The following is a 12,075-nucleotide window of genomic DNA, read 5'->3' as shown; positions in this document are numbered from 1 at the left end:
CCAGTATTATTTGGTTTTTCCCTAGGTCCCTGGACTATATAATTTTAGGTTCTTGGTTACCCAAGCAATATTGGTTATGGGTTCCTTTTGTGGAGTGGGCCTTGAGTCAAATCAGATATTGGTTAGTTGTACCCACAAACTTTGTGCCATGATTGTAGTACCGTATCTTGCAGGCAGGACACATTGTAGATGAAGTGGATTGTGGCTGGCTTGTTTATGGCTCTCCTTTGGTAGAGCATAGAGTGCCTCCCTGTACCAAAGAAGCTGGCACATAGGCACCAGCTTGACTTCTCCATGTTCACTGAGTTGTATAGGTGTTATCTTCAGCAATGGGGGACTTGTCAGTTTATGGAGAGCAGCCTGTAGTTTTGGCAACAACCTGGGTTGTTTGGGGGTTCCCATGGGACCCCTTTGGTCAACAACTCAATTAACCTAATCAGTGTACCGGAGGCTTTATTTGATGACAAGAGATGTCCACTTGGGGCTCTGTGTCCTCCATTATTTGGTGATTTTATTTAGATCACCTTCATATATGTCTATATTTTAGGAAGCTTCTAAACTTATTAGGCTTCTAAACTACCCCTCAAATGGCCCTTGATAACTGTCTCTTCCTGTATTCCCTCTCTCACCCTCCTTTTCCCTCCCCATCCTCACTTGATTCTCCTGTTCTAGCCCCCTTCCCCCATCCATCTTTAACTGACTATTCCATTTAGTCCCCTGCTCTGTAGCTAATCTATGGTTCTACTGATTGTAGCTTTATTACCATTATTTATCAGCTAATATCCACATATAAGTGAATTCAAACTATATTTATCTTTCTGGGTCTGGGTTACCTCACCCAGGATGATTGTTTTCTAGTTCTATCCATTTACCTGTGAATTTCATCATTTCAGTTTTTTTTAACAGCTGAGTAATATTCCATTGCACAAATGCACCACATTTCCTTTATTCACTCATTTGTTGACATCTGAGTTCTTTCCAATTTCTGGCTATTATGAATAGAGCAACAATAAACATAGTTAAGCAAGTGTCCTTGTGGTAGGATGAAGTGTCCTTTAGGTGTATACCCAAGAGTGGTATAGCTGGATCTTAAAGTCAATCAATATGTGATTTAATGCTTACTAGTGTTTCTTTTATGAATGTGGGTGTCCTTGTGTTTGATATACAGATGTTAAGAATTGCAATGTCCTCATGGTGGATTTTTTTCCTTCAAGTATGTAGTATCCTTCCCCATCTCTTCCGATTAGCTTTGGTTTGAAGTTTATTTTGTCAGATATTAAAATGGCCACAGCAGCTTTCTTCTTAGGCCCATTTGGTTAGAATATCTTTTTCTACCCCTTTACACTTAGGTGATGTCTATCCTTGATGCTAAGGTGTGTTTCTTGGATGCAGCCGAAGAATTGATCCTGCTTTTGCATCCATTCCGTCAGTCAGTGTCTTTTTATTGGGGAATTGAGACCTTTGGTCTTGAGAGTAATCAATAGGTGGAGTTTGATTCCTGTTATTTTGTTGTGGTGGTTGTGGTTGTGGTGATGATGGTGGTGGTGATGGTGTGTGTGTGTGTGTGTGTGTGTGTGTGTGTGTGTGTCCCCTCTTTTGATTTGCTGAACTGGAGTTACTTACTCCATGTGTTTTCTTGGGTGTGGTTAACCTCTTAAGGCTGGAATTTTCCTTCTAGCCCCTTTTGTAGAGCTGGATTTGCAGATAGATATTGCTTACGTTTGGTTTCATCATGGAAAGTCCTACTCTTCCCATCTACTCATCATTAATTCTTACAACAGTTCTTTCTTCCCTCTGGCTAGGAGCTCTAACCCAGTACCAAATGGAAGTACTGATCCTTCTTTCATGAACCACTTTTAAAATGTCCACTGAATAGATTTTACATTTCCATGTAAAACCTGTTGTATCTATCCCAATGATCACTTGGCTTTCCCTTTAATACGTAAGGTGTATAAAATAGCAATTCATTACACAGCATTACTTCTTCTGCAAGGAGCTGTATATATACTTAACAGTATGGATGAGAGAGAACAGCAGTACCCAGGAGAGGTCCCAGACAACAATCTAGCACATGGGACATAGTCACACTTGAGAAGAGAGAGTATGACCCCACAGAGGAGTGTCTCAAAACACGGAGGCTGTGCCATCCCAGGTCTTGCAGGCTCCAGAGAAAATGGACAGGGAGAAGGGACAAAGAATTGGACTCCATGTGTGATAAGAGAAGAGGGAAAGTGATCAGAAGGGTGTGTTATTAGTTAGACGTTATCAAAAGATGTTTCTTTTTCTCTCAGAAACAAAGAAATGTAAGAGAAATGTGGACTAGTTTCCAGAAGGCAGAGGACCTCACTAATGTAGTGAGATCAGCCTTTCAAAGCAGATCAAAGATGTTTGGAATTTATATAGCCACGATGGCCATACAGAACGGAATCCATCCTCCCCAAGCATGGCTTCCCATGCTGGCCAATGTAGCTTAGGGCTAATAGCCTTGTTGACCTGCAGTGACAACCCCTGGGAAGCCCTCAGCTGACACAGGAACTTCTGGATGTTGGTCATCTGCTTTTCCTTTCTTAGCTTACCATATTCTCTAACACATCATGTCTATTTAAAAGATTACTTTTAAAAAGGATAGTCTTAATCTCTTAGTGGTGGTGGTGAAGTGCAAAGCTCAAATACCGAAAACAGAGGAGGCCGGCATAAGGAGTGGATTAACAGCCCTGTGAGGGCCCATGCCCTCTGCAAAGGAACATTCCATCTGTGCTTGTTGCTTCCATTCTGGGCTCTGCATAGATCAGATAGGGGTAGGGGAGCCCCAGGAAAGCAGAAGGGTCCAGGCACCTGTGGCCAATTGCAGTTTGCCTGTGGTAAAGTTCACATTTGATTGTTTTCCAGATTATGTAGACCCAGACATATTTTATACGGTCATCCGGCTCTTCCTCTCTGGGTAAGTACAGTCCAGTTGGTTCCCTGCCTGAGAGCGCTCTCTACAGTTTCCCAAAGTGGTGTGAGGATAGACAGACAGACACTTCCTAAAGTAAGGAATATAGCAAGTGACCAAAGCCGACAAAGTCACCACCTGGGTCCACTCTAGGAGGACGGACCCCACGCACCATTAGAAGGGAACAGGCTCTAAGCCTGCATACTTACCTGCACAAGATTGTCATTAGCCACTGGACTGGAGCCTTGGATCCCCTTAGAAGCCCAACTTGATGTCAGGGACAGAAAATTGAAAGATAGGAGTAAAGAGAAGAGTGGGGAGGGGAAGAAGAGGAGGAGGAGAAGGAGGAGGAGGAGGGAGAGAGTGAAAGGGGTAGAGTTGAGGAAGGCCAGAAAGAAGTAGTCACATTTTCCTCCTTTGCCCTTTGACCCTTATGAGGGCATAGCATCCAGGGACCCGTCGCCAAACTAGGGTCCAGGTCTTCACTTGACTGAACCATCGCTGCCCTGCTCTTAGAGTCCCTGGCCTTCAGAGTTGTAGGGATACAGTTTGGTTGTTTTGCTGTGTGATAGCAGAAATAGTCCAAGGCCCTTGCTAGGGCATTCTTCATTGATTCTCGGTAACCTTGTTTTTGTCTCATGGCTATATGATGCCTTACCTCTTTGTCTGTCTGTCTGTCTCTTTCTGTCTCCCTTCCCTTTCCCTCTTCTCTCTCTCTCTCTCTCTCTACACACACACACACACACACACACACACACACACACACACACACACACACACTCCTATTGAGCACATTTCTTCTTCCAGTTATTCCTACCTTGACATACCTTAATCAGATTGCCATCCAATCCACCAACTACCAGAGTTGAGTCACTTTTGAGTGCTTGTGTCTTGTTGACTTGGAGGGGCATAGGATGCTATTGAGAGAAAGACTCTAAGCCGTGCCTGGACTCTCCCAGAGACAGACCAAATGGTGAATCTATTATTGCCATGTCCCATTGGAGACAAACGAAATGGATGCATATATAATACACTTCCTTTAATTTAGAGAGCTGTGGGACACTTTAAGTGGGGGGGGGTCTGGCTTGGGTGGTGAATCCTATTGCAGGCAGTAAAAATTAGAAACAAGATATTTCCAGAGAGTAATACAGAGGTAAATGAGCTACAGCGGCATACAGTGTGGGTTCTAACCAGCCCCAAAGGCCGCGTGTTGAAGGCTTGGCTGCCAGCCTATGGCGCTAATGAGAAGTTATGGAAGCATAGGAGGTAGACACTCCTGGAGGAAAACTATGCCCTTGAAGGGCTTGGGAGACCCCAGCGTTCAGATCCCCAGCCTTGTTCTTCCATAGGCCTCTTTCTTAATGAGACCCTACAACAAGTGTATCCAGTCAGTGAGTCAGGCCTCCCAGGCTTTTTCCTGGTGTGAAGCCCCTGTCAGCTCTCTGAAATACCTGCGTGTTCCCTCAGTTTTGTGGGCCCAAAGCCCAGGCAAGCCCAGAGTGCTTTCTGTTAGGGTCTCTGGAGGCTGAAGTCAAGGGAGTTGGAGGGCTGGACTCTCATTATGGGGTTGTAGAGACAAAATCTCACTATGTAGCCCAAGCGGGTCTTGAACTTGTGTTTTCTTTACTTAGCCTCCTTTGCGCTGGGGTTATGGATATACATTCACCAACACGCCTAGGCCACGGTGGCTTTAGCTGAGAGTGTGAGCAAAACCTTGCTTCCCAACTCAGTTAGTGCAAGCAGATCAAGGTTTTGCTTTGGTGTGTGTGTGTGTGTGTGTGTGTGTGTGTGTATAGATGATATCTGGGCTGCTAGAGGCCTCCTATGTTGTGCCCCCCCCCCCCACCAATTGTGTCTTCTGACACAGTGGCAGCACTTGGAATTTTTCTAGAACTACACATCTTCCTAACTTCTCCCTTGACCACCAGCCAGGGGAAGCTTCCCTTAAAAGGGCTCATGTGGTTGGGTTCAGTATAGTTGGATGAGTCAGGGAAATTCCCACATGCAGGCTGAACTGATCAGCAACCTTCATTACATCCTAACAGTCCTTCTGCCTCGCCACATAATACATCACAGTGACGGGAACATCTCATCGTATTAAGTGTCCTAGGAATTCAGTTGGTAATCTTGGGGGACTAATTTTAGATTTCTCCCCACCAGGGTCTTTCAAAGGAATAAATTCTACTTCCTCTTTTGTCACAGGCATGACAGGAACCAGAAGGGAACGTGGTTTTTGTCAAAATAAGTTCTGGGTAGTGACACTTTTTACTCTGGTGTCTACATAGAGCCTGTCTTCTTCGCCTATCCCTGAGACCGTTTCCTGTGCGGCTAAGTGGCCGGACCAAATCCTAAGTGTAGCTATAGTTTCAAAACATCTGCATCGTTGAGAACTTCCATTAGTCTTGTCTCTAAAATGTCAGTTTCCCCACTCTGCATCTGTCTTGCTTCCCGTCCGTGGTTTCTCATTTGCTTCTTAAAATGCACTTTTTTAAGGAGAGGATTTCATGTGGAAATGAGATGCGTCCCTTCAGTTCCCAGCCCATCACAGTTCCCTGGAAGGCCAGGCACTCCTCTGGGGGAGGGGGGGAAATGTCACTTCATTTTTCTTGTCTCCTTCAACTTCCCCTTTCCTGGGGATTGCTAGAAATAACACCAGAAGGGCTAAAAATAACCTTACCATAGAGACCGGAAATGAAAACAGCCCCATCCCTTCACAAACAGCAGCCCGGCCTCTGAGTGTCTGTGAGAGATGCTCACCTGCTTGTGAGATGGTTGCTGTGGAGTGTGACAGGTTCTCTGTCATCCACCCGCCCGCCTGCAGTGATTGGCATGGCTGGCTTTGGAGCTGAATGGACCCATCCTGGTGCATTGCCTGCCTCTGCCATGTCTGATCGTTCTCTTAGTCTAGCTGGGCTTTTTCAAGTACTTGGCTTGAGTCTTCTGGCTGTGACATACTTGAAGGGGGAACTCCTGCACTAGGTGGGGGTGGGGGCTCCCTCCCAGACCCTGATTAAGCACAACCCACACCCAAACACCTATTTTCACAGAGAGCTCCTTTCTTAAGCAGGGAAGGAAAGTTCAAGTGGCTGCTTCTGACTCAGGGAGAAAACAGCAGCAAATGACCTTGCAGGTGTGATTTTAAGAGGAGAAGGAGGAGAGGTCTGTGTTAGAATAGACTAGGGTGTGTGCTAAAGGAGATTGGGGATGAGGGAGAAGGGGAAGGGGACCAGGGAATAGGGAATAGGGGAAGGGGTATCTGTCCCAGAGGACAAAGGACTGCCTGCCTCTGGATAGAGAAGAGACAGAAGTGGCCCACGGGCAAATGGCCATTTATAAAGGGAAAGGGGGAAGCCTTGTATTAGGATGAGGTGTTTAATTTTGATCGGGCATGTTAATTAGGTGAGCCAAAGGGGGCTTCTGATTGCTGGACTTCAATACTTTGATAGCTGGGCCTTGGTAGTCAGCCTCAGGAGGAGGGATTGGCCAAATAAGAGAACAGACCTTGAGGGCTAGCTTCAGGAATGTAATCTAAAGGATTTTAGCCAGAGAGAATGGGAGAGAAGGGCAAGGCCTGCCAGAGCCTGCTTGCCACACTTGAGCTAGCCAGAGTCCCTTCAATACTGACTTGAGGAATGCTCATTTTCCATTCATTCATTAAGTACATACACAGTCAGGACTTACCACATTCCAGACACTGTTGTATGTGCTGGAAATAGGAGTAAAGAAGAGCAGCTATGAGGTCCTTGTGGAACTTGTGATTTCAGGATGGAGAGAAGATTGGTGCTGAGTAAACAAACCTAGTCAAAGCAAACACCCTACAGTATATGTTATGTTACCACCCACAGCTGCATGGGGCAATGCCAGGTAGGATTTGGGTCCTAGGGAGGGACTGCTAGGTGTGGTGGGTCAGGAATCTTGTTTATTGGGATCTAGAAACACCACATCCCAGGTGACATGGGATTGCATGGACAACAGAGCAGGCCATGTGGATTCCTGCTCCAAGCAAAGGGATCAATTGCTATGACCTCTAGGAGGGAGCGGACATGAAGAACAGGGTCAGATGTGCAGGAGGGTGAGAAGGATGCCAGTCATTGTGGGGGCTAGACAGCTTGGGTAGAGCCGGTTTCCGTTTGTAGTGGCACAGTCCGAGGATAACTACTGATCTGCTTGGGGCTTCAGGTTGTCAATCCACCCTCTGAGTGGGGCGGGATGGTGGAGAACAAGGTTGGAAAGAAGGCATTCAGAGGTGGACCAAAAGGGGAAGAAGCTGAGCTGGAGATGAGTCTCAATCATCTTGAAGATGAGGGAAGAGTTGGAGTGGATACATCCCGTGGGTCCTTGTGCAGTGGACCACAGAGAAATGGGAGCGTGTGTGTGCACATGGCTGCTCTATACACAGATGTGCGGGTGTGGACCAGGTCCGTTATCCCCACAGTGGTCAGGCCGTTTCTTCTTCATAAAGTGTTGCTCTCCATTTCACTAGCCCCGAACGTGGATATTCTTTGAGCTGTTCATAGACCCCTCTGAAGCCCATTCACCTCCCAGAACAGGTTCAGGAAGCAGGTTTCCCTGTAAACTAGGGAACTGGAGGCTCAGAAAGGCTTGTCCACTGTGGCTGAGAGATGACAGCGGCAGGGGGAATTCTCACTCTCCTGGGTTGCTAGAACAATAAGTGGCTGGTGCTTACTGGATGTTTAATCTGTTCCAGGCAATAGTACTTGAGTTAGTTCTTACAATGACCAATAAGATAAATATGAATGTCAGTGCAAAACACAGCTCTTACTCCAAAGGAATATGAGTTAGTTTACTCATAACCCGGCCAAACATGAGTGCCTAGAAACACAGATTCAAGTTGTCCCCAAATAATGTGCTCCAGTGCGGAAATGAATGGACTAGTTTTTGTACTTCAAAGACAAAAGAAAGTTACCAACAAGGGATTTTGTGGGTACACTGATGGGGACCTCAGATAGGCAAGTTATAGCAAACAAGGACAGCTCTATACATGGTCACATATAGATGGCATGTGATGGCGCTTTCAGCTGTGGGGTTGTAGTAACTTGTTGTCTGTTAAGTCAACACATTCCAAAGAGTCATAGAGATATTGGGTCAGACAGGAGGGAGTTAAAGATAGCCCAGTATTATTTGGCTCTGGATTGTCAACATTCCAACTCTCCATGACCAGTCAGTCAATTAGCCTTATAGAATATTTAACCCAGGCATGCCTCCCCTGCCCAGGGACTTCAGTTCATACTAATTCTTCTCAGATGAGGAAGCCAAGGCTCTGAGAAGTTAAATGTGATAAGCCAGGCCAGACAACTAGCGCAGCAAAGTTGAGCTTAAATTCTGTATCTTCCCAGAATAGAGACCTTGTCCCACAGCCTTTGGGGTCCCCCCTTTTTGTGTATCCCCCTTCTGCTTCCTGTGCTGCACCCCCTTCCTGAATATGGCTGCTCCAGTTGATGACCATGGAAATTCCTGGGGCAGTTGACCCCAAACAGCCACCAAATGGGTCAACCTGGCTCCTTGCTGCATTTGCAACCCCAGAGCACAGTTTCAAGAGGTTCAGCATGCAGGCAGGGGAGTCAGGCTGTGGTTGTGGAATATATAGGGTCCACATGTCCCTTCTTTGAACACAATGTCTTAGAATGACAAGGAGCAGAGACCTCAGTATACACCTGCTACTTACCCTGTTACCAAGGGGATGCTTTGTTCGTTTGCAAAAGAGGAAAACACGCTTCTTGGTGGAGGCAGAGTGTGATAAAGTTCTTAGGAAAAGGACTACAGACATGCAACTTTGGAATGCAAGTTGAGTGGGTCAGGTCCTGTTATCCTGGTATGTCCAGTCTGGGAACTGAGCTCAGGACTTTGTCACTTTAGGAAAGAAGGTAAAACTTGCCTAGCCTCATCTACTGCCAAGTGACCAAGATGAGAAAGTGAGTGTGTATGCGTTTGTAAAGGGTAGGCACCACAGGTGCCAGCGGGATGTGCTTCAGGTAACAGTCAAGACTAGGAAAAGTCATGGAGGGTAAATATAAGAGAGAGAGGTGGACAGAGATGGACTTATGGAGAGGAGAGAGGGGAAAGGAGAGGCGTGTGGGCAGGGGCCCCAGGCTTTGTCCTTGCAGCCACCTGTAGGTTTGGTGCCCACAACCTTGGTTATATTGCTGCTCTTGTTAGCCAGGCTTGTTATCAATGCCTTCTGGCACAAACCCAAACAGTTTGATAACAGTTCTCATGGAGAATTAAAGCCAATCCACCCGTGTCACGCTATGAACGTTTCTAAGTGTTTCGGGGGTCACCAGTTGAGTGTTTGTGTGTGCTTGTGTGTAATGGGGAAGCGTGTTGGTGGGGTAGCTATAGAGTTTGAGACTAGCAGAGGAAGCGGAGACTTGTTCAGAGCCTCTTAATTGTTCTGTTGGTGGCGCTGATGTCACAGATGCATGTGTATGACGGAGCTGTTTAAATCACTGCAGTGGGACCAGTGAGGAAGATTCCCGTCCTCGCCTCCCTGGAGGAATCCTTTTAATGGGGCAGAGAAGGGCTCCAATACCATGGCATGGTGTGAAGCTGGAGTCAAGCTAACACCTCCTGGGATACTCTGGCAGGATTCACTCTCTGTTCCTCAAAGACCATTAATGCCATGCCCACTTCCTCGCTGCCTCAGGGTTCACGGCAGAGAAGACACTGTTCCCTGGAGCATCCTTCTCCACTCTTTCTCTCTCTCTTTTTTGACTCCTGCCTAGGTGGAAGGACAACCCAGCCATGCCCGTGGGGCTGGTCTATGAGGGTGTGGCCACAGAACCTCTGAGGTACTCGGGAGGAAGCGCAGCCCAGAGCTCTGTGCTTCAGGCCTTCGATGAGTTCCTGGGCATTCGGCATTGCAAGGGCAATGGTAAGCAACCGTACCATCTCATCTGTCCTTTCAAGGGCAGAACTAGGCAAAATAGGGAGGCATTTTTACCGACTTATAAAACCAGGTGTAAATGAAAATGTCCTGAAGTTTATTCCTGCCTAAATGCCCAGACAACTCTGTGCATGTTAGTCAGTATCAGGGCATCAGACCTCATCAGGATCTGGGGTTTGTTTCCAAGTTTTAAAACATAGCTGTGACCTGGACTGTTCATTGTCCTGTGGGCTTGGGTCCCTAATCTGAAAATTCAAAGGCTGGGACTTTGTGTGGCCCTGTCTGAAGCAGCCAGTGATGGAGCACTTCCCATGAAATGGTCTAGCCTCCTGACGAATGCATGTGGACCAGAAGAGGGAGCCCATCACTTTGAAGCCTTTGAAAATAGTTACTGCTTTGCCTGCCAGCATAGAGCTATGCCCTTAATAGGCACCAAAAAAAAAAAAAAAAAAAAAAAAAAAAGGATTTCATGCTACCAAACTTTAACTTGGATCAGAACCAAAAGGCATTGAAATTCTGCACAAGCCGGTTCTCTGGTACCAACAGGGCTGTTCCTGGATTTCAGCATTTGATGTTAGTTATTGACTCTCTATAAACAAAACAAAAACAAAATAGCAACAACAAGAAACAAAAACAAACAAATAAAAACCCCACCTTAGTTAAAGGTGTAATGATTTTTCTAGTAAACACTTGAGCTTTTGGTATTTTGGCTTTGATCCAGAGAAGGTCTTTACTAAAATACCTGTTTCCTAATATCTTCTCTATGTACTTGGTAACTTCGGTTACCCTGGCTCCACCCCCCCCCCCTCCACCCCCTGGAAGAAGCATCTAGCGAACAGAATCCACCAGGGTGTTTCACCAGTCAGTGTAAGAGACTATGTGCATGCTTGTAGACAAGCCTCATAGCCCTTAGCGGGAAACGTCATGTTATTCATGTTCGGCTTGGGATGCATCCACACTGGCGAGTAAGATTCCTGTCCAACTTTATTATCTGAGAAATGCTTGCTTCTTCTTCTTGTCTGCATCTCCTTGTCAACATCCAGAAATGTACATTTGAGCATTTGGCAGCTATAACAACAGGCCGACTAGGCTGAGTGAGAACTCTATCAAACGTTTCTGGTCCCACCATGTCTGGAGCAGCAGACAAAGGCTCCTGAACGTCACCCTTGAGCTAAGGTGTTACTCTGGGCTGTTTCTTTTTAGCAGGCTTTCTGCACAGAATGAGAGACTACATGCCTCCTTCCCATAAGGCCTTCCTGGAGGACCTCCATTCAGCTCCTTCACTGAGGGACTATGTACTGACCTCTGGTGCTGGGTGCTGCCTGATGGCCTATAACCAGTGTGTGGAGGCGCTGGTCGAGCTGCGCAGTTACCACATCAACGTGGTGGCACGATACATCATCTCCGCTGCTGCCAAGGCCAGGAGCAGGATGCCGAGCCATCTCTCACCTCATGCCACGGAGGACAGGGGCACTGGGGGCACTGCAGTGCTGAGCTTCCTGAAGAGCGTCAGGGAGAAGACCTTGGAGGCCATCCTGCATCCTTGTGCTTAGCAGTTCACATCCTGCACCCTTGTGCTTAGCAGTTCACATCCTGCATCCTTGTGCTTAGCAGTTCACATCCTGCATCCTTATGCTTAGGCCCTGTGGGAGTCAGAGCCAGGACCAGGGCTCTGCCTGAATCCAAGCGTATTTTTGCTCCAAGAACACCATGATCTTTACTCATAAACTGTGGTTCCCATTTACACCCCAGCCCCAGCCACTTTGTTTGCTAGAAACCTTTCTGCCCTGCCCAATCCCCCTGCCTCACAGCAGAGAGCTGAAGCCATGTCTCCATTTGGTGGGCAAGTCCTAGATAGCCAAACTCAACTGAAATAGAATCAAGTTGCCTTTGGGTGTATCACCTCATCTTTTCCTCCCCTCGACCTCTTTCCTCCTCCCCCTCCCTGTCCCCTCCCTCTCTTATCCCCCTCCACTATCTCCTTTCTTGTCCTCTCTTGTCTACTCCCCTTTCCTCTCCTCCCTCGAAACAGGATCGAACTATGCACCCTAGATCAGCATCCAACTAGAACCTGTGATCCCCCTGCCTCAACCTTCTGAAGGTATACATATGTGCCAAATCTTACAGGCTTCGTTCATCTCTTTTCTTTTGCCCTCCTGGAGATGACATCTAAGGTTGTGCATATATCAGGTAGCTGCTCCACCACTGAGCTACAGTCCCAGCGCTCTGTGTTTGG

At 46.9% G+C, this 12,075-nt stretch overlaps 1 protein-coding gene across 1 annotated transcript in view; it reads left to right on the top strand.

Moving 5' to 3' along the window:
- The window catches only part of Ido2 (indoleamine 2,3-dioxygenase 2), a 47,297-nt gene extending 35,905 nt beyond the window's left edge, over positions 1–11,392 (top strand). The window contains exons 8-10 of the mRNA XM_036209302.1: positions 2,890–2,941; positions 9,679–9,827; positions 11,043–11,392. Coding sequence (XP_036065195.1) covers positions 2,890–2,941; positions 9,679–9,827; positions 11,043–11,392 — 551 coding nt within the window. The remainder of the gene's footprint in view (positions 1–2,889; positions 2,942–9,678; positions 9,828–11,042) is intronic.
- The last annotated feature ends 683 nt before the right edge of the window (positions 11,393–12,075 follow it).

This window comes from Onychomys torridus, chromosome 17 (assembly GCF_903995425.1).
Source record: "Onychomys torridus chromosome 17, mOncTor1.1, whole genome shotgun sequence".
NCBI classification, from domain to species: Eukaryota; Metazoa; Chordata; class Mammalia; order Rodentia; family Cricetidae; genus Onychomys; species Onychomys torridus.
Note: the sequence above shows the minus strand (reverse complement) of the source record. Positions and strands in the feature narration are given on the sequence as shown.